The sequence below is a fragment of the Oryza brachyantha genome, chromosome 12, assembly GCF_000231095.2.
Source record: "Oryza brachyantha chromosome 12, ObraRS2, whole genome shotgun sequence".
NCBI classification, from domain to species: Eukaryota; Viridiplantae; Streptophyta; class Magnoliopsida; order Poales; family Poaceae; genus Oryza; species Oryza brachyantha.
In genome coordinates this window covers 3026364-3053156 of record NC_023174.2, presented here as the reverse complement: position 1 = coordinate 3053156, position 26793 = coordinate 3026364, and the positions used below count along the sequence as shown (strand labels likewise).

Below are 26793 nucleotides of genomic sequence, written 5' to 3'. Positions count from 1 at the left end.
TGCGGTGGCTTCACCGACTTGCTTGGAGGGGAGCCTCGGACTTGGTGACTTGCTACTGTACCAATCCAGTGTCAAAGCAAGTTCAATAGTAAAGCCAACTCAGGGATCTGGATTTAGGGATTTTTGTAAGTTCTTATCGCATCGGATATTTAGATGTTAATTAGGTCTATTATATATAGACTGATGATAAAACTAATTACATAAATAAAAACTATTTCATTAGACAAATTTTAAAGCCTAATTAATCCATGATTAGCAAATGTTTATTGTAACATCACATTCGCTATTTATGGACTAATTAGGCTAAATAGATTCATCTTGCAAAATAATCAAGAGTATGAAGTGAGTTTTATTAATAGCTTATATTTAATACTTGTAATTAGTGTCCAAACATTCGATGTGATGAGAACTGAAAAATGTCCCTGAAAACACGCAGGGTCTTAGGCCGCGTTCGGCCTCGTCGCTAAGTTATCTAAGGGGGTGTTTGTTTCTAGAGGCTAAACTTTAGCCCCTAGTCATATTAGATGTTTGGACAATTATTATAAATAGTAAGTGTAGTCTATAAATAAAACCCATACATAATCTTGGACTAATCCACGAGACGAATCTAATGAGCCTAATTAATCCACGATTAGCGTATGTGATGCTACAGTAAACATTTGCTAATTATGGATTAATTAGGCTTAAAAAAATTCATCTTACAGATTAGCTCTCATTTATGAAATTATTTTTTAATTAATCTATATTTAATACTCTAATCCAAATTAGTGTTCAAAAATATCCGATGTAATATGGGGTAAAAAGTAAACAACCCCTAGACTTTTTTTTTTTTCACGCACGTTTTCGCACCCCGACTCCCCCTCCTCCCACCTCCCGCCGCCCGCTTGGCCTCGGTGCCTATATAGGGATTTGAGTAGACCACAGCACCGCAGTAGGCTGTGCTCCTCCGCCATTCCAAAATCGAGACGACAGCCTGCGTCGATCGCCAATGGCGCCGCCTCTCCCCAGCGGTAAGAGACCCCTCGGAACCCCCACCCCCCAGCTAGCTGTTCCCCCGGCGACGGCGCTACCTAGGAGTGGACCCGATGTGCTCGTAGCGCTACCGACTAGACCCGATGTGCTGCCTACTAACCCTAGCTAACTCGGCCTCTACCCGCCGCGCAGATCCCATGGCGCTGAAGCGGCGGCTCCTCCAGGCGGCGGCCGACGGCCACCTCGGTTCCTTCAAGAGTAAGCGCCCCCCCTCTTTCTTCTCGGTCGCGTTTTTGGTGCGACGCCGCTGATGGATGTCGGGTTGTTTTTTTTTTCGGGGTTCGTCGCAGGGATTGCGAGAAGGCTGGACGACGGGAAGGGCTGTCTCAAGGAGGCCGTGGAGGCCGTGAGGGAACGTGGTGCCGGGACGCTGCACCTCGCCGCCGGCCGCGGGAGGTCGTCCGTGTGCGCGTACCTCGTCGAGGAGCTCCAGGTAGACGTCCACCACGCAGATAATTCAGGTGGTCTCTTCGGCTTCTCCTCTCTCAAACCCTAGCTTTTTTTTAACGATTCAAGGTTATGGCCCTAATAACGATATGTTTGTTTAGTGGTTGGCATGATCAGGTAGCGACGCGCATGTAGTGGGCCCTGCGTTTTATTCAGTTGCATGTTTTGTCCTGATGGGAATTTTTCTGGTTGTTTAATTTGATTGCCCCATGAAGTCAATTTTGTTTCTGCGTAATTTGAGAATGTGACATGTTTTATGGTCATAATTGCAGGACACCTCAGATTTCTTGGTTGTATAGAACCTATAGTCCCTTAACCTCAGTCACATATTTTCTTGACTTATGTAGCCTATGCAATCTCTCAAGTGACTCTATCAAGCAGATTAGTGAGATTTTCCTCTCCCCATCTCTACACATCTCCCAACAACCTTTACTCCAATTTTAATGAACGTTTTCTGCAAGTTCTGTGAGGTGGCCTTTTCAAGTATGCTCACCATTATTTAACTGCCCCTTTCTCCGTGATTGTCTAACTTTGAAGGAATATGATTTCTTAATTATATGCCCTTTTGCATTGTGCCACTAGAAATAGCTTTTCATAATCAGAAATTCAGAATTTAAGTTGTATGGTTGTTCAGTTTGCAATATCTGATTTTTTGATATTCAAAATTATCTTAACAAATATCTGATTGTTTGATATTCTAAAAGGAGAGCATCTTAACAAATCAATGGCTCACACAATTGTACAATAGTGCCCCATGCCTAAGGTGAATTGACAAGAACCGTTTGATTACCTACACATCTGAAATGCTAGCCTAGTTTTTTTTTTATCACAGTTTTTGTTTCTTTTCGAGGTGAATAACAGAAACTCTATTTTCTGCCAATGAGGCTCAGAAATATGTGTAGACACTGATATTTCACTAGGATATTCTGTATATTATACTTCCTGGATGGAAACTTATAGCTTTCTTTACCCTGGAGATCGTAATTTCTATTTTCATGTAAAAGCTTGTTATATACTCCCAGCTTTTCATATTATAAGTCACTTTGGGGTTGTCCTAAGTCAAAACTCTTTAATTTTGACCAAATTTATAGCAAAATGTATTAACATCTACAACACTAAATTAGTTTCATTAAATTCACCAATGAATATATTTCTATCTTATATTTATTTTGTGCTGTAAATACTGCTATATTTTTCTATAAACTTGGTCAACTTATAAGAACCTTGACTTAGGACAAACTCAAAGTGACTTATAATATGAAACAGGAGATATATGTTAAGGACAAAGGCATGCTTTTGAAGACCTGGAGAGAAAAAAGAATCTTAGGATTCATTTTCTTTTGTTTGTTAGAGCCTCTGATTTTTTTGTGAGCTTCATTTTCTTTTGTTTGCTAGAACCTCTGGTTTTGGTAAGCTTCTTTTGATGTTTTTCACAGGCTATACACCTCTGGCGTATGCAGTCCGTGGTGGGGCCATCGATTGTGTGAAGTATCTTCTTGATCATGGTGCCAATACAGATAAGCGTGACAAAGATGGGTTTGCACCTCTCCATTTTGCAGCTTTAAAAGGTCCGCTTGTATGCATATTGAATAATTAGATAGTGTCATATGTGCACAGGACAGTTTCTTAAATTATTGTTAATATGCTGAAGGGATGTAGACAATAGCAAGTGCAATGGATTACACAATATCCATTATGAGTATAAATAGGCATTTCTTGACAAGCTAGAAATAGGTAGTTTTCCATGCCATATTTTGTTGTGCATAGATATGGTAGCGTCATCCAGCTTTTAGAAGTTCTTTTTAATGATGTACTAGCTAGAACCTTGCTGTGTGTTGCATCAAATCTCAAATAATTATACATTAAGGCCCCATTCGGTAGAGGGGTATAAGTTAACTTATGCCCTAGCGTGAAAAACGTAGTAATAAATTAGTACATGAGTAATTAATTATTAATTATTAAAAAAATATAAAATAGACTAATATGATTTTTTAAAACAACTTTCCTATAGAAAATTTTTGCAAAAAATACATCGTTTAGCAGTTCGGGAAGCGTGCGTGCGAAAAACGAGAGAGGGTTAGTTAACTTATGGGATGGCCCGAACGCGGCCTAAGTCTTGAATAAAAAAAGTAAAAATTGTTAGACCTAAAATGTTAGTTATGTAATTCACATACAATTAAATGGCAATGGATACACCCATCATATTAAATAAGGCACTACAAACAAGTTTCTAGATAAATCCATCCATAGAAATCCTCCATAGCCAAACCTACCATCACCATCACTGCCAATTTCTTGAAATCTCGTATAGTACTAGTATCATATCCAAATGTTCAACCTAACTATGCTGAAACTGGAAAGAATCATTATCTTATTACGAGGTGTTGTGTAACTCTTGTGGCTATTCAAGTCTAAAATATGAAAATTCATGGGCCTACACCCATGATAATTCATTCTGCATATATGTTTATTTTGTGTTAGTATTGTGTCTTTTGATGTGGATCAAGAGAAATGCCTGTACTTGAACTATGATGCTATATATCGTAAATGTAGTATCAGGACTCAGGAGCACTGTTTTTGCTCTTAGTTTGATCAATAGTTCAAACCTTAACTGTACCGTCTAGTGACATCAATTCAATTTACTTATATCTAGAGTAAATTAACAGTGTTTTTGTCATGCAAAAGTGTCAATTTTATTTGAACTACTTTTAACTGACATGATCATAAGCACATTTATAAATTAGTGTAATGTCATATGCTCTCATTAATAGTTAATATAGAGCATTTTTAAATTTTTGCCTTTTTTGGTTATTTGCTCTTACCTTGTTGTGCTGTAAAATGAATTTACCTACTTTGTTAGTGAGCATTTTCCTCTTAATATTGGAGTGTCAAGATGGTCTATATGTATGCACTAAACATTCTTTTTTCAGTTTTACACATTATAATTGTTTAGATGCAGGAAAAGTCTAGCTGTCCCTCCACTTCTAGGAAATAGCTATTTACTCCAATAATCAAATCACCGAGTATTGAAACATTCAATATATTAATTGTAGATTCAATTTGGCATTTGTATTCAACAATTTCCATAACTCATATTTCACCCTAGGTGAGTATATATTTCATGTGGAAAATCGCCAGTAATAACTGTCGTGCTGTATGTCGTGTCTTGTGCAAATAAATGTTGATTATGCATTGTTTTATTTGCATACAATGTTTATCTTTTTGTGCTCTATATTTCTGAACAGGGGAGAGTGAAATAGCAAAAGTCTTAATTTCAAAAGGTGCTGATGTTGATGCAATTTCTAATCATGGGATGCCACTGCATCTTGCTGCTTTCTTCAAGCAGGATGGTGTTGTGAAGATTTTGTTGGATCATCATGCAGATGTATGTTACATGATTATATATTCTTGCTGCTTACATTGACAGTCATAAGCTAGCAGTAAATTGTTATCCAGCAATTTTATCTTGTGATCATCTTTTTCCATATAAGTTTGGGCCATTATTAGTAGGTGTATGCATAAATTAACCACCCAATCTAACCAAATTGCTTCTGGACTACTGTTATTACCGTCAATTGTGAAAACTGGATCTTTTAATTTGGGGAAAACTGAGGGAGCCGCTAACACCATCAATGAGATCTTTGGTGATTATTATGACCGTCAGTCTTCACACAATAATTGTGAGCTTGATTAATTCATTCCTATAATCAGTGTTATCTGATCGTCCGATTAATCGCGATTAATTGGGCTTATCGGTCCCCTAACCTCGATTAGGCCATTCGAAACGATCAGATTGATCAGAAACCTAATCGTCCGATTAGCTGACGATTAGGTCTGATTAATCGGGCGATTAGAAGGGGTGGCGATCAACCGATCAGCATGTGACTTTGGAGTTTTGAGTTGGGCTGGGCAATCTTTAGTCTCGTCGAATTTAATTATGGAGTATTGGACTAGAATTTTAGTCTCTTAGAAATATATGGAGTATAGGACTAGAATCTGGAGTTATGGGCACCTCAAACAACAAAGCTCAAAGGTAATTACCATTTAACTGTCAAATAATTCCTCTATTATTGTATTTTATATTGCACACTAGTACACTGCATAGACTGTAGTACTGTACCGATCAGACTCGATTAATCGGTTTGATCGGTGCCATGGCGATCAGGTTCAATCAGCTGATCAGACAACATTGCCTATAATGTATTGGCTACGTAGAAGGATTGAGATGTTGGAGATAGTTATAATGGCTTGATCATAAGAAATGAGCTAGCAAGAGAAATCACTATGGCCTCAAGTAGAATATTCCCCTCACAGTAACAAAAGGAAGCACATCCTGTATACTTTTTTTAAAAAATAATTACAATGGTGCATAATTTTTTATTTGCTCTTTTCTGTAGAGTGCTAGACTTCACAAATTTTTTTTGTATCCCCGTCTGAGCCTATGTCTAGATGGTTGGTATTGCAAAATAATGCAAGGAGGGAGTTCAGATGGGGATTGAGAAAACCGCCTACGGTCCATGCTTGTCTAGAACTTATCATGAACATTGCGTGGAGCCTGCCTTTGGCCGAGAACTGTAGTAAGCCCATTTTGGAAGTAGTTTTAGCCCTTGAATGCTCTTATATTTCATCTTAGATGAAATATCACCCTAAAAGGCAGATGTCAAATGACTTTATTGAACAATGACACTTACCATACTCACTATTTGTTCACACTGACAAATAACACTAGGTGGAGTAAGATGGAGCAGGAAACATTTCTGGGATTACCATTACCAATCCCTCTTCAATTACCAGCACATCAAACATGTCTGCCAACTTTTCATCATTTGATCTTACTAACTTTTATAATCCTTTTTATCAGTGGAACAAGCTACATAGGCCTGTGTATACACCACTTATCATGGCTATCAACGCTGGCTCGCTGAAATGTGTGAAGCTTCTGATTAAGGTATGGTACATTGTTGAACTCTTAGCTATAAATACTAAGACGAGTACTTCTGTAACAACATTTGTGCAAGTTATGACATTCTAATTTAGAGGAGACATGCCCAATATTTTCTGTATAAGGCTGGCGCTGATGTGAAGGGTATTGGAACAGTAACCCCCTTAATAATTGCTGCAAACAATGGTCTAACAGACTTCTATGAATGCTTACTGAAGGCTGGTGCAGATCCTAATGTTCAAGATGATGTAAGTTTTTCTTTTCCAATTAGCTGCACATGTATGTTCTTCACATGATGAAGTTGTTTTAGCACTGGAAATTATGTGAGAAAACTGATTCCAAACTGTGAATTTTTGACTGGCTAATCTTTTAAGGCCAATCTTCTAATTTCATGAATGACTCCAACCTGTCCTAGTGGTAGTGGCTCCATGAATGTCACCATTATTTGTAGGAGCACAATAGATCCATATTCCAGCATACATATTGTTCTGATTATAGCACACAATCTCAAATATGAATTGGTTATGAAAGCAAAATATGTTGAGCAAATTTGCTCAGTGCCATTGCAAACGCTGAGTTGGAAAATACCATCACAAAGTCAAGGGACTGCAAAATACCCTTGAAAGGTGAAAAGTTTTTGAAAATGCTATTACTATTTTCAGGTTTCCCATTCAAAACTGTTGGTAGTTTCTTCTTTTGGGGAAAGAGAATTATAGAACTGTCAGGGCTATGTGTACTCCTTCAGAGGCCTAATTGCTAGGGAGAGTTTAATTGAGGAGCATGCTGACGCTGATCACAGTAGTTAATCAAACTGATCACTAGTATGGTTTCAAGGGATCTATTGCTAGCAGTTTATGAGTTTGATGGAGGAACATATTAGGTGGGTCATGTGCCTGTCATCACAATCTAACATTGTACTTCTATGGAAAACCAAGAAACTCTACTAGTAGAATGGAGATAAAAAGAGAAGAAAACATAGGAACAGGCACAAAAGTGGAAAAGGTCATGGTAATGGTATTTTGCAACTCATTCTCTTTGCAATGGTATTTTGCAATTCATGTTCTTTTGTGATGGTACTGAGCAAATTATCTCAACTATATTTAGTTCACTTTGTTCTGTTACAAGTGCTATGCCATTGCAGGGTTTTTTATGTTCCAATTTCTTAGGTTATACTCAGATGAGTTATACACTTGTTGCTGGTGTACTAAGATATTACTGTTTCAAAATTGAACTATCGAAGGGTATTTCTTTGTTTCTACCTAATTTTGATTGTAATGCTAATATCTAGATTTCTTCGTGATGCTTGTTTCTATGCTATAAGCAGATTTACTTCAGCTGTCTTGCTCTTCTTCAAAAGCTTTAATCAATTTGCCCCTTTATTCTTAACAGTTTGGTCACCTTCCAATAGAAATTGCTGCATATAACAATAGGCGGGAAGATGTTGAGATCCTGCTTCCTGTAACTGATCCTATTCCGCATGTGCGTAACTGGAGTGTTGATGGGGTAATTAGTTATGTGCAATCATTGCCATCAGTGGAGGTATGAGCTGAACCATCAACGCTATATGCACGTTCATATTGTTGTGTGTTGTGAACATTGGTCAGCAGCCAGCTGCTTTGCATTAGAACATTACTTATTCCATAGGTTCTGATAAATTCTATTGACTTGAACGCAAGCACTCTTTCCAAGAAATAAACTAACATGTCTTTAATGTATTTCTGTTCATTTTTTCACATATATTCATTTTTGTAGTTTGCAGAAAATGATTGTCAAATATTAGGGCTGAATATGTTCAGTCTGAAATATGCACTAGAATTTGAAACAGTGGTAGTACTTGGCAGCATACATTTCCAAACTAATCCTTTTTGGAGGCAACACAGTCGATTGACTGAAAACTTACTAGAATTATTTTACACGTTAGGGTTTAGTACTTTAGTAGCAGTTCAGTAAGTGAAATTTTGAACAATTTAGCCCTTTTAAGAAACATATTTTACAAATGGTCTCCCTTAAAATCTTATTCTAAGAATGTGGCCCCAAACCTCAACATCTTAGTGCCAACAAACTTGGCGCTAAGATGTTAGACCTTAGGGCCAAGGTCTCTGGCATTAGTCATGTGCAACAGTTTCACTGACAAGGAATGATGGTGGGGGTGTTAGCTCAGCTTGACGCTAGGAGCTATTTGTAAAAATAAGTTTCCTTCCCTTTCTTAAAAGGGCCAAATAGTAAAAAATATGCTGATACTCCCTCTGGGTTTTAATATATGGCGTTGACTTTTGAAAATATGTTTTGACCTTTCATCTTATTTATATAAGTCATGCTTAAAATACCTTCTATGATAAATAACTCAAAAATGAAATGATATTTGCATAATTTTTTTTTGAATACGACGAATGATCAAACGTGTCTAAAAGTCAAGGGCGTTAGTAAAGACTGTCAGTTTGATATATGTTTCTAATGATAGTTTTAGCTCATTTTTATTCCCATTTTTATTGATTGCTTCTTAGCTGGGTGCCTTTCATTCTCATTCTTGGAACCAAACAAAACCCCCATTGTTTGTGTGCTAATTCAATTTGTGTATAAGTTGTACGGAATAGGTTTTGTCAAATTATTTTCTGAGTCAGCACTGGACCCAAAATTTGATTTCTCAGCTTCATTCTATATTAGATATTATTAGATTTGTGAAAACATTTGTAGCTGCAAATTGAAGCCTGGCCATTTCCTGTTTCCAGCCAGGTTCCAGTTACTCCTGATGTTACTGTTGTCTTTGCATAAGCGTGTCATGTCCTCAGGCCTCAGCCTTTGCCAAATGCTTTGTTTTGGTATTCCAGGATGACCCTCTGTACAAATTGAAGCCAGCTGATATGAAGTTAGAGGGAAAGAAGGCCTACGAGAGAAAAGATTATTTTACTGCACTTAAACTCTACTCTATGGTATATTACCACACCACATTCATCACTTTGGTAGTGCAGTTCACAGTGGGAATTTTGTGCCGTATTTAGCCTGTAGCATTAATTAGATAACACTGCATTTATTTATTTGTTCATGTGCCCCTTTTGTTTACTTTTTTTTTTGTATGTGACCCTTGTGTAAAAGTTAATATTCAATTCCTGTGTGGGCTTTAAATGGGCTGAGATAGTGCTATCTATAATCTTGCATATAGTTGAATGCAGGAAATAATTTTATTGTCATTTGTCAAACTGCTATAAAATCTCAATAGGTATGATGCATATATGCTATAAATTATAAAACCTCAATTTAAAGCATCACACTATACTGCATGTCTCTTACAAATACGGCATGAGTTTATCATTCTACTGAGTTAATTTTCAATGGTAGTTCTACCTACTTGGATAGGAATGTTATTTGGATGGATGTCTCAGGCAGTGTTCTCTACTAAGTCTGAAATGAAATCCAGCCTTGCTTCACCAGCCTAATTCTAGTGAAACCTGATCGACTGCACGACCAAATTTCTGTGCACTTACGCGATGAATGAGCAGAATGTGGTAGCAATTAATAAATGTGGTGATGTTGGTTTGCTGTGTTGTTACAGGCAGTAAATTTGTGCCCAGATGACCCAACCCTGTTCTCAAATAGAGCCTTTGCTGGATGAAGATGGGTAAAGGTACCCAAGCTTTGATGGATGCTCAAGCTAGCAGGATGATGCGCCCTGACTGGCCAAAGGCTTGCTACCTGGAAGGTGCTGCTCAAATGTTACTGAAGGTGAATATAACATATAATTTGTCGCCACACCTGTATTTGTCAGCATATATGTTTTTTACTGATGCATTGCCTTGGCCTTCTGTATTCAGGACTATGAAAAGGCGTGTGATGCATTTTTTTGATGGTCTAAAAATGGATCCAGGGAGTGTTGAGATTGCGGACACATTAAGGTTTGCAACTTACTATCTGCCTGTTGATTGATGGAATTTTTTATTTGTAAGGATAATTGTAGCTCTTATCCCCAAAAGAAAAAACATCCACAAAGAAAGTCTCGAATTAAAACATACATGTGCGGCTGATTGAATTATTTTGAGGTAAAAACATTTACACTTGATGAGGACTCCTTAAATACACTAGAACACATCATCAATGTATGCACCGTACCTTTGTACTTTACAAAGTCCTTTATACCGTTGTGAATCAATGCAGGGAGGCTTTCAAATGCTTGAAGATTTCTCATGCAACCAAAGTTCTGGCATCTCAGGAAAAGGAGAAGTAGCAAGCACCATTTTCTGTAAAGGCTGCTGATTCTGAAATGATCCGCCTTGTCTTATAACTAATCACGAACGAGTGCCAAGCATCTTATCTGTACATAGTATGTTTACCTGGGGATGTGGCTCACAATTAGGGAGATTACTGGTAGTATAGTATTAACTAGTAAGCTACAGTAGTTAGATCCTGAACTGCAAATGCAACCTTGGATAACTGCACCCGCAGCCGCTGGCCTCTTGAGTGCTAAAGTGTAAGCACCTGATGGTCTCGTTGTGTGTGAGCTAACATAGTCAAACCTGTTTGCCAATTTTGTGACAGTCTGCGAAGTACCTTTGGAGGTTGTGACCGGGATAGATGATTTGTTCGAGTTGTATTGGGCGGGTCCAAAGAGCATGCCGTCCAAAGTTGGAGGATGATAATATGTTCGAACACATTCATCCCTCTCTTTCACCACCTTTTGTCACATGTTTCTCTCTAATGAAGTGTCTTCTTGTGTCATATCCTTCTCTTTATCTACCTTCGATCGCCAGCCCCGTTTGAACTACCCTTTTCTCCCCTTTCTTTCCACATTCTCTCAATGAACGGTGTCCTCTCGCAAGTGTCGTTATTTTCTTCTTCAGTTTGACATCTGTGCTAGTCTCCATCTGGACCTCCATGGTGTCATCCGAATATAAGGCCCCGTTTAGTTTACAAAATTTTTTTAAAAAATATCACATTGAATTTTTGGACACCTAAATGGAGCATTAAATATAGGGTTAATTAGATCTATGTCATTGTAACTTTTACGGATTAAAAAAATACCACTATAATTCACTTATTTGAACTGATGCCATCGATACTTCTTTGAAATTGGATCCATGCCACTCCGTCATCACTTCCGTCGTTCCTCCGACGTTTTCCATCCATCCATCCTGTCCTCCCCGTCGAAGGCATCGGCACCACCACGGAGGCAGGGGCGCACACGCATCCAAGTGTGACGCCGACGGCCACCGTTGCCGTGATTCGCGACCCGCGCGAGAGCGGCTGCCCTCCTCCGCCGTGCATTAGGGGGCCCTCCCGCCGGGTAGCCATCCGCCGGTGGCTCGCCCGCCTGAGACGTGACGCTCGGCTCACTCGCCCAACCACGACACAAGGAGGCAGCCACGTCACGGCTCACTCGCCCAACCACGGCACAAGGAGGCAGCCTTCTGGGTCGTCGTCATCGTCGTCTTCCGGTGACTCGCCAGTGGTGAGGAATAGTGGGCCGACGAGCCAGGCGCGAACACCCGTGGCGAAGCTGTTGATGAGGACGCCCGTCCAGCGGTGTTCCCAGTTGTGGACCTCGTCGTCGACTCGACGCCCGTCGGGAGCACGTCGGTGGACTCTACGCCCGCCGGGAGCTCCAGGTGCGCCGGGAATGGGATGGAGACGACGACGGCCACAGCTCTGACAGGCATGCGACGGCGGCGGTGGAGGAGCCAGTGAGGTCGCGGTGGACGTCGAAGCCGGAGCAGATACTCATACTCGAGTCCATCTTCAACAGTGGCATGGTGAACCTGCCCAAGGACGAGACCGTCCGCATCCGCAAGCTGCTCGAGCGCTTTGGCGCCGTCGGCAATGCCAACGTCTTCTACTGGTTCCAGAACCGCCGGTCGCGCTCACGCCGCCACCAACGCCAGGTGCAGGTGCAGGCGCAGGCGCAGGCCGGCGCGGTGGCGGCGGCTGCTGCGTCGTCGGGCTCTCCCTCGGCCTCCTCCGGCCTCGCGCCTGGCGCCGGCTCGGGCTCGTCGCTCGGCCTATTCGCGCACGGCGCCGAGTACAGCTCCTCGTCGTGGCCGCCGTCGGTGGGGATCATGGGGGTGTTGGATTGCGGCGGCGGCGACGACCTGTTCGTCATCTTGAGGCAGATGGGTTACATGGACCGTGGTGGCTCCTCCTCGTCGGTGGCCGCCGGTCAGCAGCAGCAGTAGCTCTACTATTCGTCGTGCCAACCTGGTGAGCCCTGCCCCCGCCATGCATGGTGCATGTCGCCTGAATTTTCATCCGTCGGTGGTTTGATTTGCCTCTAATTTCTGTTTTTCACCTCTAATTAAACATGCACCGATCCGCAACATTATACGTATTAGCTAATTAATCAGCTGCATGCATGCATCCATCCATAGCAGAGAACATATATGGACACGCAATTACGCCTGACGATGACTCCGGCAGCCGGCGTCGCGCGAAGGCGAGGTTGGCGGTTGGCGTGCCGACGGGAGGGCCCCCTGATGCGCGGCGGGGGCGGTGGCGGCGGAGGAGAAGGGCAGCCGCTCTCGCGCGGGTCGCGCATCGTGGCGGCGGTGGCCGTCGGCGTCGCGCTCGGATGCGTGTGCGCACCTCCATGGTGGTGTCGGCGCCTTCGACGGGAGGACGAGATGGATGGATGGAAAACGTTGGAGGAGTGACGGAAGTGATGACGGAGTGGCATGGATCTAATTTCGAAGAAGTATCGATGGCATCAGTCCAAATAAGCGAATTGTAGTGATATTTTTTTAATCCGTGAAAGTTACAATGGCATTGATTTAATTAACCCTTAAATATACATGAACATTAAAACTAATTACACGGTTATGGAGAAATCGTGAGATGAATTTTTTTAGCCTAATTAGTACATGATTAGTTATAAGTGCTACAATAACCACATGTGCTAATGACGGATTACTTAGGCTCAAAAGATTCGTCTCGTAGTTTCTTGGTGGAATCTATGATTTGTTTGTAATTAGACTACGTCTAATACTTCAAATGTGTGTTCGTATATCCGATGTGATGTTTTTTAAAAAAAATTGTAAATAAAACTTTTATATACGTGTTTATAGCTATCTAAAAGCTAAAGTTTGAAAATAATCTCCGGTAAAAAACCTCAATCAACTTTAAATTTAAGTTTGAAAATTCAAATTTTGGGTTATAAGCATAACCTAAAGCTAAAAGATGCGGATATTGCGTTGGATTCCGGTGTCGCGGTTCTTCATCCCTCCTAGCGTGGAGCTTGTAGTGTGGCAGCCTGTGAACAAAGGCACCGGATGATGTTGGAGGAGGGGAAACAAGCACAATGTGGGAAGAAATAGGCCTACCACAACATTGTATGGCTAGTTGCATCATTGATTCATCGCTTCTTGTCAGGATCACCATCAACAGATTACACCAAATAGATCTGTCGTTATAAGTAAATCCACCACCATGAGCGAGGAAGGACCGATCACCCCACCTTGTCTTCAGGCGACAAGGAGGACGGGACGGTGACCTCGAAGCTCATTGACCACAGTGACCCACCTCGATATTCGAGGGAAGGTACTTGAGCGAAGCTTGTTGGCCTGATCTGATCTGCAACCAGAGTTCATGTTATCATGGTAACCGGGCTCTCCACCGAGGCGTGGTAACAGCATACCGTGGTTTTGGCTTTAAATTTGAGGAGAATTTAAAAAATTTAAAAAAAATTAACCAAAAATATATATGTTATATATGTTGATATATAGTATAGTTTTGTTAAAGAAATTCATCAAAAAGTTTATTATCAGTGTAATTAAAAATCATAACCAAGAATTTTGGGGAATTTTTTTTTAAAAAAATAGCCTATGAGCAACCATGGTTGATTTCCTCCTTGGCGTTAGACTCGGGCCCTGCTTAGTTTCCAAATATTTTCGTGTTACCTATCACATCGAAACTTTAGACAAATGTACATATTATTAAATATATTTAAAAAATAACTAATTACTCTCTTCGTCCCTAAATGTTTGCCGCCATTGACTTTTTAATGCATGTTTGACCATTCGTCTTATTCAAAAATTTTACATAATTACTAATTATTTTTATATTATATTATTTATTGTTAATTATACTTTTATGCATATATATAACTTTACATATTTTAAAAAAATTGAATAAGACGAATGGTCAAACATGTATAAAAAAGTCAACGACGTCAAACATTTAGGGACGGAGGTAGTATATAGTTTGAAAGGAATTTGCAAGACGAACCTTTTGAGCCTAATTAGTCCATAATTAACGATAGCTGCTATATTAACTCGCATGTGCTAATGTCGGATTAATTAGGTTTAAAAATTCATCTCGTGGTTTTCTGACATCGTATATAATTAATTTTTTAACTAGTTATCGAAATAGTATTCCAACATCCGGTTAAAGACCAATATGACACTGAACCCAAAAGTTTTCGGAACCAAACGAGCCATCGTTTGAACCAAGGTCCAAGGTCAAACCGTAGGCAGATATCAGCCGACGTGCAACGAGGACGGTGGCGCGTGCCTGATAGAACAAAAACGGGATTTTTAAATTGACACAATTAATTTTTAGACATACACTTTAACTTATTCAAAATATTAATGTAAATATACAAAATTAGAAACCATCTTCAAGTTAGTTTAGAAATAAAATAAATCATAAAAAATATTTATATAAGAAAAATGGTCAAATATAAATTGAAAAGTCAACAGTATCGATTAAAAAACAGAGCGAGTATTTTTAAAAAATGTTAAAAATGTATAAATAAAAAAAATCCACGAGAGAAGACGGGCGAGGCGGGCCGGTTCGGCCCAAAGAGGCCAAAGCCCACATAAGCCGAACACTAGCCAGCGATACTCTCTCTCCTCTCCACCCAACGCCGCTGCCTTCGCCGCCACCGCCGCCGCCGCCCGCTCTCCTTCTCCGCTGCCGGCGCCGTTCATTCCCCGCGCTTGCCGCCCCTTCGTGCTGCTCTAGCTGTCCTCCCCACGCTGTAAAAAGCTCGCCGAAGGGATCGACCCCGGAAGGTAAGAATCGATGATCCCGTCCCCCTCGCCGTTCTTAGGGTTTAGGGTTCTCCCCAGAGGCTAGCTGCTGGCCAGTTTGCGCCATCAGAATCGCGGTTCGAATGAGGGGAGGGTGGGGTGGACGTTGCCGCGTAACCTGTAGCTAATGGATCGACCGCCTTCACATGCATGAGCGCGATTTTGTGCAAGAGATCGTGCATCAGTACTAGTGTGGATTTATTGAGATTGCTGGGGAAAAAAGTTTTCTTTGACGTGTCTGTACTGTGAAATCTGTTGCAAGTTTAGCATCGCCTGTGGCTATTGTTCTCTGTGGCTATTGCAATAGAAGTTGAAACGATGCACGCTATATTTTAGTTTTAGTTTAGTTTGTTGAGTCTCATTGGTCATCCATATGGTGGTGGACATAGTGACATAGTGTGTTTTCTGTTTACCTGCTGCAATTGCTATTTAGAGGGTGAATAAGACAGTAGGTGACCTTGTCATATATCATTTCCAGTTTCGAAGATGTCTCGCCGGGGACTGATGGAGCAGGACTTAAGTAAGCTTGACGTGACAAAGCTCCACCCGCTGTCACCTGAAGTTATCTCACGCCAGGCGACAATCAATATTGGTACTGATGCATTTCTTTTAGCAATGCTTTGCTGTTCTGTTGGTTCAGAGTCTACATAGCTTATTACTTTTTTTCCCTGTTTTTCTTGTCTGCAATATATTATCATTTCTGGAAGAATGTTTGGATTATACTTCGTTAAACTAGATGTGTTATCTTGCATCATGAATGGTGGTTCTTGTACACCACCAAGCATCTCCTGTACTGTATCCATAGTTTGATCCTTGTTACTGCAGTTCATCAGTACCATTATTGTGTCATAATGGAGTTCCATTTCCATGTAGATGTAATTATTTTCTCTCCTCTGGACGCTCCTGCTTAAGACCCCTAGAATGATACTGAAGACCCTTAGAATGATAATGAAGTCAGAAGTCTCACTTAAGACCTGGCTACAGTGCTCCCCTGTTTCTGGTTATACTTGTTGACTTGTTCATTATGACTCCTAGTTTGGCCAGATATTATGCATGGCAGGAAGCATTCTAAGTTTTTAAATTTATGATAATACAATATATAGCTAATGGAGATGCATGTTTCTGGTTTTGTATCACATATATAACTAGTGACTTGCAATGTATATTATTGCACTTCTGATTTGTGAACCTCCTGCAGTGGAATGATATTCTTTATCGTATTGTAAAATAAAATCTTAGGTACCATAGGGCATGTGGCACATGGAAAGTCTACCGTTGTGAAAGCAATATCTGGAGTTCAGGTATTTTTCATACTTCATTATTATGCTTCTTTCCTAGTGTGAATCTGAACTCTGTGTATACCTGACAATTAAATGCCTCATGTATCAGTAACACTTGAGTTTTCCAAATCTTTCTTCCACATTACACTTATATGTTCACCTTTTTGCATGCTTGAGTAAATTGCAGAGAACTTTAAAACATATGCTAACAAAACTATACAGTTAATGTTTCAGAAAATTTGTATCTGGGAATTCGTATGGTAAGAGGGTGGAGAAGATATGTGCCGTCATAGCATTGTTCCATATAAATGCAGTAGTTTGTTGTTCATGCCCTAGACTGGTTGCTTCACACATTCCATATGTAATAACAGTGTAGTTCATTAATTTCTCTCATATCTAATTGTCATGTGCTTCATAAAGCAATTTACTTATTTATGTTTAATAGTTCTGATGTCTTGTGATTTCTAGACCGTTCGATTCAAGAATGAGCTGGAGCGTAACATCACTATAAAGCTTGGTTATGCTAATGCAAAAATCTACAAATGTGAAGATGAAAAATGTCCACGACCAATGTGCTACAAGTAAGCAAATAGACCACTGACATGAATTTTTTTAAATGTGATGGACTTATATTTCTTTCAGCATGTTAAAAATGTTCCATATATTTCATTTTCCAGTGAATATCTGGTAGAAGTTATCAGTATGATAATTGATTGTCCAGAAAAATGGCTAACATAAAATTAATTACCATTCACCTCCATATGATTACTGCTTTGATGTCAAACTCAGATGCAATAAATGCACTCTTTGTACACTGTCTATTGACTTTATTCCTTGTTATATAAAGGGCTTATGGAAGCGGAAAAGAAGATAGCCCTCACTGTGACGTGCCTGGGTTTGAAAACACTAGGATGAAGCTACTGAGACATGTTTCTTTTGTTGATTGCCCGGTATGACGAAATAGCCCTCTGTCACATATGAATGTTCTCTTCTACTTTTGAGACACCTAGCCTGATCATTTATTGTCAGCCTGAAGGTTTAATGTTATTGTTTATGCAATTCATAGCTTTGCAGTAGCCTGTATATTTGTTTTTAAAACTCTTTGTTCTGTCAAGTGTCAATTATGATCATGGGACCGTAATTGCATTTATTTTTAGATTCAAATATTATTTCCACTAATAGGTCAACGATCATATAAATAGTAATTGTAAAATAATGTCATTTCATTTGTTTTCTGGTCAACTAGCACTAGCGTTGGTTTTATTTGGTAGCCTGAGAAAATTCCTATTTTCTCTGTTATTAACAGGGGCACGATATTCTCATGGCTACGATGCTTAATGGAGCTGCTATCATGGACGGAGCATTGCTTCTGATAGCAGCGAATGAAAGCTGCCCACAGCCCCAGACATCTGAGCACCTTGCTGCAGTTGAAATCATGCGTCTCCAACATATCATCATTCTTCAGAACAAGATTGATCTTATCCAGGAAAGTGCAGCAATGAATCAGCATGAAGCAATCCAGAAATTCATCCAGGTCCATACTGTTCATCGGTTCTTATCTAGTACTACCTTTGTTCCAAAATGTAAGCATTTCTAGGTTGTTTAGTAGAGATTAAGGTTGAGAAGAAAAGACTGATCTCCCTTAATAAATGTGGGATGGATAGGGGTGGAATGGTAGGTGAGGATAAAATGGGAAGAATTTTTATTGGAAAGTGATTAATGAGAAATTATCATTGTAAATAGTGCCAAAAATACTTATATTGTGGTACAAGATTTAAATCCTAGAAATGATTATATTTTGGAACAGAAGGAGTAGTTAGTACATGAGATTTGTCTGTCTTTTTGTTTATGGATGGATTTGCTTTTCTCTGCAGGGCACCATAGCTGAAGGTGCTCCAGTTGTGCCAATATCTGCTCAGCTGAAGTACAACATTGATGTGATCTGTGAATACATTGTGAAGAAAATCCCCATTCCTGAAAGGAATTTCACTTCCCCTCCAAACATGATTGTTATTCGCTCCTTTGATGTCAACAAGCCAGGTTCAGAGGTCGATGAAATTAGGGGTGGTGTAGCTGGTGGCAGCATTCTCAGAGTATGTATTCCTTAAACATAATTAGATATTTTCATCACTAGTTCTGTGTGTTAAATATGAGCTGAATGGTAATGCTCCATTACAGGGAGTTTTGAGGGTGAACCAGAACATTGAAGTTCGCCCTGGTATTGTAATGAAGGATGAGAGCGGCAACATCAAATGCACTCCAATCTATTCAAGGATTGTTTCACTCTATGCTGAGCAGAATGAACTCCAATTTGCCGTGCCGGGAGGTCTTATTGGTGTGGGAACAACCATGGATCCAACCTTGACACGTGCTGATAGACTGGTTGGACAGGTTCTGGGTGAAGTCGGGTCACTTCCTGATGTCTATGTGGAGCTTGAGGTTTGTCACAACTTTTATGTTTTTCCATGACTTCAGTTAGAATAAAACAGTCATTACTCACGTTCGGACATTTCACGCAGATCAACTTCTTCCTTCTTCGGAGGCTGTTGGGTGTGAGGACAAAAGGTACAGAGAAGGCTGGGAAAGTTTCCAAGCTCACCAAGGGTGAAATCCTGATGCTTAATATCGGTTCTATGTCGACTGGCGCTCGTGTGGTTGCTGTCAAGAACGATCTCGCCAAGCTTCAGCTTACTGCCCCTGTCTGCACAAGCAAAGGTGAGAAGGTTGCCCTCAGCCGTCGTGTGGAGAAGCATTGGCGCCTCATTGGATGGGGCCAGATCCAGGCCGGCACGACGCTCGAAGTTCCACCCTGCCCGCTCTGAACTGCGTTTCTTTAGGCAGAATCCTACAGTTTGAGTGAAGAGAAGAGAAGAGGAGAAGAGATGTGGAAGGGAAGAGAGCTCCTAGGCACTATTTTTGTGAGATGGAGGAGAAAACACATGAGTTCGGTAAACCATATAATTGCATGCTACCAAATTCACCTACGCTCCTAAAGTTTGCTTTCATTCTGTAGTTTTGGATAATCATGTGTTTTCTTGCCATGTTATTATGAATGTGAAGTGGGTGAGAAACCTACTACTACTTGGATCACAGAATATGGATCAGAATTGTTTTACATATCTCAATGTGCATTGAGCATGTTTTTTTGTTCCCGTTTTGACACGTTTGCATTAAACATGTTGCAACTGAAAGCATCGCTCTGGATATCTCTTGGTTTCCCTTAATCAGTTGCGACTTGCTGCGACATGTTCATTACACCCTTCCTATTGCCTCAGTTATGGAATTTCCTTCAAAAGTTTCAAGATATAAGCCACAGCTACCATGTAAAGAATGCACAAGTATGTAATTTTTGCACAAGCTTCTTCTAGGAGCAGTCAGGAGGAACAATGGTTTGGTTCAGCATTGGCCATCACTTCTATACGCAATCTCACCTAGGCACTAGGAATAAGAAAAGCTATCAGACAATTGGGAGCTTGTGAGAGAGTTGAAAACCTAACATCTAGATTCTAAAATGCCCCCACTCTACCTGTGATTGTGCAATTGAATTACAATGGTTAACTATCACAAATCAGAGCTGCGACTCAGGAAACTAGGATGCCTCGAAATGTCTACTCAGCCTATAATACTCTAATTGCTAGCAGAAGGCGGTCTCAACCTTGATTCGATGGACCGGGCATGTCAGGGTTAGGGTTGTTGTACATGACATTTTGTGCTGCCGTGCCTGAGGGAGGGTTGATTGCTGCAAGAGGCAACCGAGGCCCGAAAGATAGCATCTGCAGCTGCCGCTGCTGCTGCTGCAGCTGCAGCTGCTGTTGCTGGAAGAAAGCCTGCCGCTGCAGCTGCTGCTGCTGGAGGTGCTGCTGTTGTTGCTGCTGGAGGTGCTGCTGCTGCTGCTGCTGTTGCTGCTGCAAGAAAGCCATCTGTGGGTGCACCTGCATGTTATTGGCATAGAAAGCTGGCGTGCCAGCCGTCTGGTGCATCGAGCCTGGCATTCCCGGTGGTCGAAGATTCGCTTGACTCAATGGATTTGATGCCATGGTGTTGCCTCTAGGCGAAGCTAACTGAATCCCTGAAACCATTCGGACGCACTGAGCATGCAGCTCCTGCCTCACCCTCTCAGCCTGCTCGCTGTCCCTCAAAAGAATGGTCTCAATCTCCGCAAATTGCTTCAACTTCAACTCCAGCCTTTTCAACTGCAAATTATTGTTACGGAATGCAGCGAATGAAAATGATGAAATCAACATTAAATATCACCCACTTTAGCGTAATCAAGTGGAATTGACATACTGGAAGCTACATAACTGTTATGTTACTAGTTATTAAACTGAAGTATACATTTCATGTTAGACTTAGGAACCAACTCCTGGAGGACAATTGATGTCAGTTACCAGGTCGTTAGTTAACAGACCACTAGGCTGGTTAAGGATTCAAAGCTAAAATTAGCATTCAACCTGGTTGGATCCTCTTGGTTCTAAAGAAAAGCCGCTTTTAACCCTGAGTAGTTAAGTTTCTGCAAACTTATTAATGTTATTGTCATGGAAGGATCTGCTTTATTCACACACTCCACATTAGCTAGAATCACAAATAAAAGAGTCAGATCCTGCTTGGTAAGAGTTGGTGCTTCTCGATGACAATCTTTTATGCTCAGAAGTCAGAACCTCTTTGTTTCTCAATGCTTGGTCAATTTGTTGACAAGTTAATGTGACTTTTGAGCTGCCATCATCAAATCACAATCAGACCATTGTGGTTCAACTTTTTATCAAATTACCAATACATATATTACTATTTGTGCGGTATAGATAATCCCATTCAGAATCAGATTTCAACGATCCCATCTTCAAGTCCAGAAAGAAACAAGCAAGGACTGACAACACATCATTTCATACTCCCTCCAGTTCCATAATTCTTGTCATTTTGGACAATAGTATGATCAAACTTTTAAAAGTTTGACCATTAATAGTTTTTAAAATATTTAGTTTAAAAACACTGAGACAACATGTATAGATGAGTCATAAATAGTATTTTAATAAAAGTAAACATTTGTTTACTTTTTGTATATATTTTAATTGAAAATCACAGTCAAATATAAATTTAGAAGACCATGTCGTTATTCAAAATGACAAGTATTATCAAACTGGAGGGAGTAGAAAATAAAATTATGCCACAACAAAATGAAGCAACTGTGTTGCCATAACCATTTGAATGAATTTGCAGAATATCTTTTGTACTCCAACAAACCTGATGATTTATGATGGTAGCAGTTAATCTCTGAATTTCACGCTCCTCCTGATCCGCAAAAAGTTTACACTTAGTTGCTGCCGCTGACAAGCCACACATTGCAGCATGTCTAACATTTTCTGAAGAGATGGCCGAGTTGGAATCTGTTTAAAACAAAATGGCATGTTAAGAGTAACATCTTGAAACGAAAGATCGTAAAGGATGCAGAATTACTATTTTGGGGAATAAAGCAGATACCACTGTTCGGTCCAGCAGCATGGCCATCATTGCCTATTGAACTGATCAAATGTATGAACATTAATGTGTTAAGAGAAATCCAGCAAGGCGACACAAATGAAAACTCAAGTGTAAACATCCGAAGTAGAACATTTGCATTCCAGTTACAAAACCAATATAACATTTCAAAAAGGAATAAATCTACATAACTCCCCAACGTTTTACCACCCGATCACTTAACCCCCTCACCTAACAAACCAGGTATTTAACCCCCTAATCTATCTAATACCATTTAGATTACCCCCTCACGGTGGTTTTGGTGTTTTTGCTCCTTGTTTTGCCATGGTGGCAGACTTTTTTTTAAAATGATTTTTTGATGCCTTGTATATTGCACTAATTCGGGTGAATATGATTGCATATGGACTAATTAGGGTAGTTTGAATATTGCACTAATTTTTTTATGCCATACTGAACATGATTGCAGATGAACTAGAAAACTAAAAGCTAACAGTTCCACTTGCACTAGAAAATTGAAAGCTTTTTGGCTAGATCGTCAAAAACTGGAAGCTAACGGTACAATTTAACCAATTTTTTCCTTTTTCAACTTTAGCATAAAGGGAAAAAATGGTTAAATGGTACTACTAGCTTTCAGTTTCCGACGATCTAGCCAAAAAGCTTTCAATTTCTAGTCCATATGCAATCATGTTCAGCATGGCATCAAAAAAATTAGTGCAATATACAAACTACCCAAATTAGTTCATATGCAATCATATTCACCCGAATTAGTGTAATATACAAGGCATCAAAAAATCATGTTAAAAAAAAAATCTGCCTGCATGGCAAAACAAGGAGCAAAACCACCAAAACCAACGTGAGGGGGTAATCTAAACGGTATTAGATTGATTAGGGGGTTAAATACCTAATTTGTTAGGTGAAGGGGTTAAGTGATCAGGTGGTAAAACGTTGGGGGATTATGTAGTCTTATTCCTTTCAAAAATAAAAAAGAATGTTCAATAATCACATCACTAAACCTACACAGCATAGATGGCTCACCTGGAGTCATCACTAGTCAAAACAGATAGTGCTGCACTTGCACAGGATGCTGCAACTCTTGGTCCTACTGAAGAGGTCAAAAACGCAACCTGCAAAATCATCTCTGAACAGTAAAGCCAGATACATAAACAAGGTCTGGCTTTGCTCAATATAGCAACAAATGGTCTAGTTTGTGGGATAATTATTATCAAAATTCAAAATTATGTACCTATCTGCTCAGGTCCACCTAGATATGATGTTTCCATGTCTTATCCTGTGCTGTTGGCTATCATGTCAATGCTAACTAATGGCCATACACTAGATATTAAGTAAGAAGTTACAGTGCCCATGGCTTTCCACCTAAAGCTGGGATTGCCCACACAATGTATCCTAGATGTCTTGCATAAGGTGTTTTTTGAGTAAAAGAAATTTTTAATGGCAACAAGCTGTGCATGCTGAAAAGAAATGTTTGATTATGCACTGGATAATAAGGTTCTACATTACTGCAACACTGGTATCACGATTATCAGGACCAGCAAATGGTCAGCAGCTACTGATTGTCAAAACTCAATTTTCAATTCCACAGATGATTTGTCTTCAAAATTTGCAAGGGTTTGATTTCACATTTGAAATTTGCACTCCAAATGTATGTGTATGAGTGTATCAATAAAAGCTGGCTGTAAAGCAGTGAAGATAACTAGAACTGCAACGAAGCAGAACGATTGCAGCACCGAAAATTGAATTGAGCGTAATGACAAACAATATACTGTTAGAGAGTCACTCACCAGTGACATGACCGGATTAGCAGTGTTAATGAAAGGAATTTGTCCAGCTTCGCTACTTTGACGAGAGCTTCCTAAGGTAAACAATTATGGCAGTTTAAAAATGGTGCCAGATGCATTTTTGCGTCAATCAGAACTGATATGTAACCAAATCAAAAGAGATGTTTTTCAGTAAATTAACAATGAATAAACCTGAAGTACTGCCATTGGAATTTGAACGCAAAAAACCGTTGTTTTGTACTTTAGACGAACTGGATGCTTCTGGTACTTCAATATTCTCTAGCAATCCGTCTTCTACTGGAAGACCAAGAAAATGGTAAATACATTGTGCTTTTGACTTTGTTCCGACATGCTCTGCAACAGCATTCCAGTTTTCATTGTGTTTATCTATGGCCTCCAATAACAGTAACGTTTCCTGATCAGTCCAGCTGTCCCCATCATTGTCTGCTCCATCTTTCTTCCCATCCACTCTTTGAAAATCTAAGCTTGAGTGCCCAATAACAAATCTTGCATCGTGGAAGCAATCCGAGCAAAGAGCAATGTCTGCCTGTTAAGCAAGTTAAAGGAAAGCATGTGAAATCTCTTTCAGAAAGAAAGGGAGTTTGCAAAAGGCAGCAGAATAAATTTACTAAATATGCAAGAGATATAGATATCCCTGACGATGCACATGATTCAAGAAGGCACTAGATGCTAGTGGGTCAACAGGTTTTGCGCCTAGGACCAACATGATTAGTGAACTCCAAGCAATTAGCTAGTATACTGCATAAAAGCTTGACAACAGAACATTAATCGTGCCAGCCGCGTCAACTTTTGGAACACTTCATATGCACATAGATATTAAATGGTTCCTTCTCACATCGATGTGCTATAAAAAATTGCAAAGTTTTGCACGGTACACAGTACCCCCTCCATTTCACAATATCTGTCCAGTACGCACACAAAGAAGATACAAAACTACAATACTCTTTTATTTCTGTTGATGTATGATTGCTCTTAAGGAATTATTTCATCTAATGGTGTCAAATACAATCTAATTACACCAAATATTGTTAGTGGTTTGTGTCCTCTTGGTCACATGTTGCACAAATACCATGATACAGAGAGAGTAATAAATAGTAGCATCATTTTGCACAAAGAAAAAGATATGAATACAGTCTGTATGGGAGTTGGGAACATACGTGTGAAGAGCATTACATAATCAAATATCTTAAAGATGTTCAAAGGTCTGCAGCATATGAAGAATGATAAATATCTAATCAGCAGTCCGAATTATACACACCTCCTTTTGTGACTCATAGTGCAAGCTGGGCAGAGGCTGTGCGCAGAAACTACAAAAGCTGTCAGATAATTTCTCCAACAATGTTTTCTCATCCAAATCAGCATCACCATTTGCCATCTCTGGAGAAGATGAGATTGATGCCACAAAGGCAATATCCTCTGCCTTGACACTGCATTTTGGTCGATCAAACAAAATCAAACCATCAATGGATTTCAAGGGAGCAGACATTAGATGCAACTCCCCTGATGGCTCCTCCCTGATTAGTGATGTCAGCATCCTCAAGCCCCGTTGAACAGACCCAGGCGCAAGGTAATTAATGATCCCCCAAGTGTCCAAAAACCTAACTATTCTACTCAGGTCATACAACTCAGCCGAGCTTGTGACAAGCCCTTGGCAATCAGCAAATGCAAGTTTCTTCTCAGGGTGCTCCAAATACTTTGCAATTACCCTATTCCTCAACATTATGTATTTGTCTGGCGTGTGCCCTGGGGACTTCCCTGAGAAGAAATGTGGCAGCACCTGCCTCTCCAATCTGTGCACCATCATCGGCAAGAACCAATCTACAATTTTCGAATCAACCCATCTTAAATTAGCATTATGGTCAACTAGTATGGCACATTAGAAGAGTTTTCCGGTTAGGAGGAACAAACCTGCGTGCCTGGGCACGATGAGCACTTTGTTGAGGAATTGCTTGGGCATGCCGCGGCACTCCATGAGTAGAGGAGGGGTGCAGACGTAGGAGGACGGCTTGTCGGGGTCGTTGGACAAGGACGGGTGGTCAGGGAGCACGTGCGAGAGCACCTGGAGCTGCCCGTGGGAGATATTCTCGAGCGCGGGGGCAGGTCCAGTGGCGCCTCCGCCGCCAGCGCCAGCCGCGGCGCGCTCCGCCGCCACGACAGCGAGCACGGAGTGGTGGAGCCGGTTGACCACGCGGCGGTACGCGGGCGGGAAGGCGGAGACGCGCTCGCCCCCCGGGAGCACCTCGGCCTCGCGGAGGTCGAGCACGGGGTCGTCATCCCCTCCGCCTAGGGTTCCGCTCCCTCCCGCGCCCCCGTTGGCGACGGTCGCGTGGAGCGCGCCGTCGTCGTCGTCGTGGTTGTCGCCGCCGCCGCCGCCGCCGTTCGCCGCCGCGGACCCGCCCCCGACCACCGAGTCGGAGTCGTCGGAGTTGTCGCCCGCCGCCGCGGAGGGGTTGCCGTTGCGCTTCCGCCTCTGCCACTTGGCCCGCGCATCTAGTGGGGGTGGGGGTGGGGGACCAGAGATAGGGTTTTTGACGCCGCGTCAGCGCGGGAGGAGGAGGGGACCCCACTAAACTGCGAGGGGGAGGGGGGGAGGGTCATACCTGCGGTGGAGGGGGCCTTGCGAGGCATCGTCGCCGGCGCCGGAGGAGGAGGAGGCGGAGCTCGGGAGTGTCGCCGGCGAGTGCGGCACGTGCGTAGCGAGTGACGAAGGCGTTCGAATTTCTTCCCTCTTGTTTGTGTTTTTTTGCTTTCCAACAGCAATCAAACCATTCGAGCTTCGGTTACTGAACCTG

The 26793-nt window shown here is 41.0% G+C and overlaps 3 protein-coding genes and 1 pseudogene across 3 annotated transcripts; 3 read left to right on the top strand and 1 right to left on the bottom strand.

The window, feature by feature from the left end:
- The first annotated feature begins 924 nt into the window (after positions 1 to 924).
- Positions 925 to 11128, top strand: LOC102719636 (ankyrin repeat and protein kinase domain-containing protein 1-like). Its single transcript, XM_015842995.2, is given in 14 exon segments — positions 925 to 1010; positions 1165 to 1230; positions 1323 to 1493; positions 2916 to 3047; positions 4725 to 4864; positions 6341 to 6427; positions 6547 to 6669; positions 7811 to 7960; positions 9250 to 9351; positions 9972 to 10014; positions 10017 to 10141; positions 10231 to 10254; positions 10256 to 10311; positions 10571 to 11128. Coding segments are annotated over 14 exon segments (1311 nt in total). The 5' UTR covers positions 925 to 988; the 3' UTR covers positions 10641 to 11128.
- LOC121055971 lies at positions 10753 to 12681 on the top strand (annotated as a pseudogene).
- Positions 12682 to 15218: 2537 nt separating this feature from the next.
- Positions 15219 to 19930, top strand: LOC102717666 (eukaryotic translation initiation factor 2 subunit gamma-like). The gene is made up of 9 exons (XM_006663802.3): positions 15219 to 15414; positions 15911 to 16024; positions 16672 to 16733; positions 17181 to 17293; positions 17560 to 17662; positions 18019 to 18246; positions 18587 to 18805; positions 18891 to 19151; positions 19232 to 19930. The coding sequence occupies exons 2-9, from the start codon at positions 15919 to 15921 to the stop codon at positions 19532 to 19534; spliced, it is 1395 nt and encodes a 464-aa protein (XP_006663865.2). The 5' UTR covers positions 15219 to 15414; positions 15911 to 15918; the 3' UTR covers positions 19535 to 19930.
- LOC102719346 (SWI/SNF complex subunit SWI3C-like) lies at positions 19902 to 26762 on the bottom strand. Its single transcript, XM_015842746.2, has 9 exons — positions 26602 to 26762; positions 25910 to 26491; positions 25260 to 25819; positions 24173 to 24527; positions 23984 to 24054; positions 23220 to 23308; positions 22188 to 22228; positions 21951 to 22093; positions 19902 to 20905 (listed from the first exon to the last, which is right to left on the bottom strand). The coding sequence occupies exons 1-9, from the start codon at positions 26627 to 26629 to the stop codon at positions 20363 to 20365; spliced, it is 2412 nt and encodes an 803-aa protein (XP_015698232.2). The 5' UTR covers positions 26630 to 26762; the 3' UTR covers positions 19902 to 20362.
- Between the last annotated feature and the right edge of the window lie 31 nt (positions 26763 to 26793).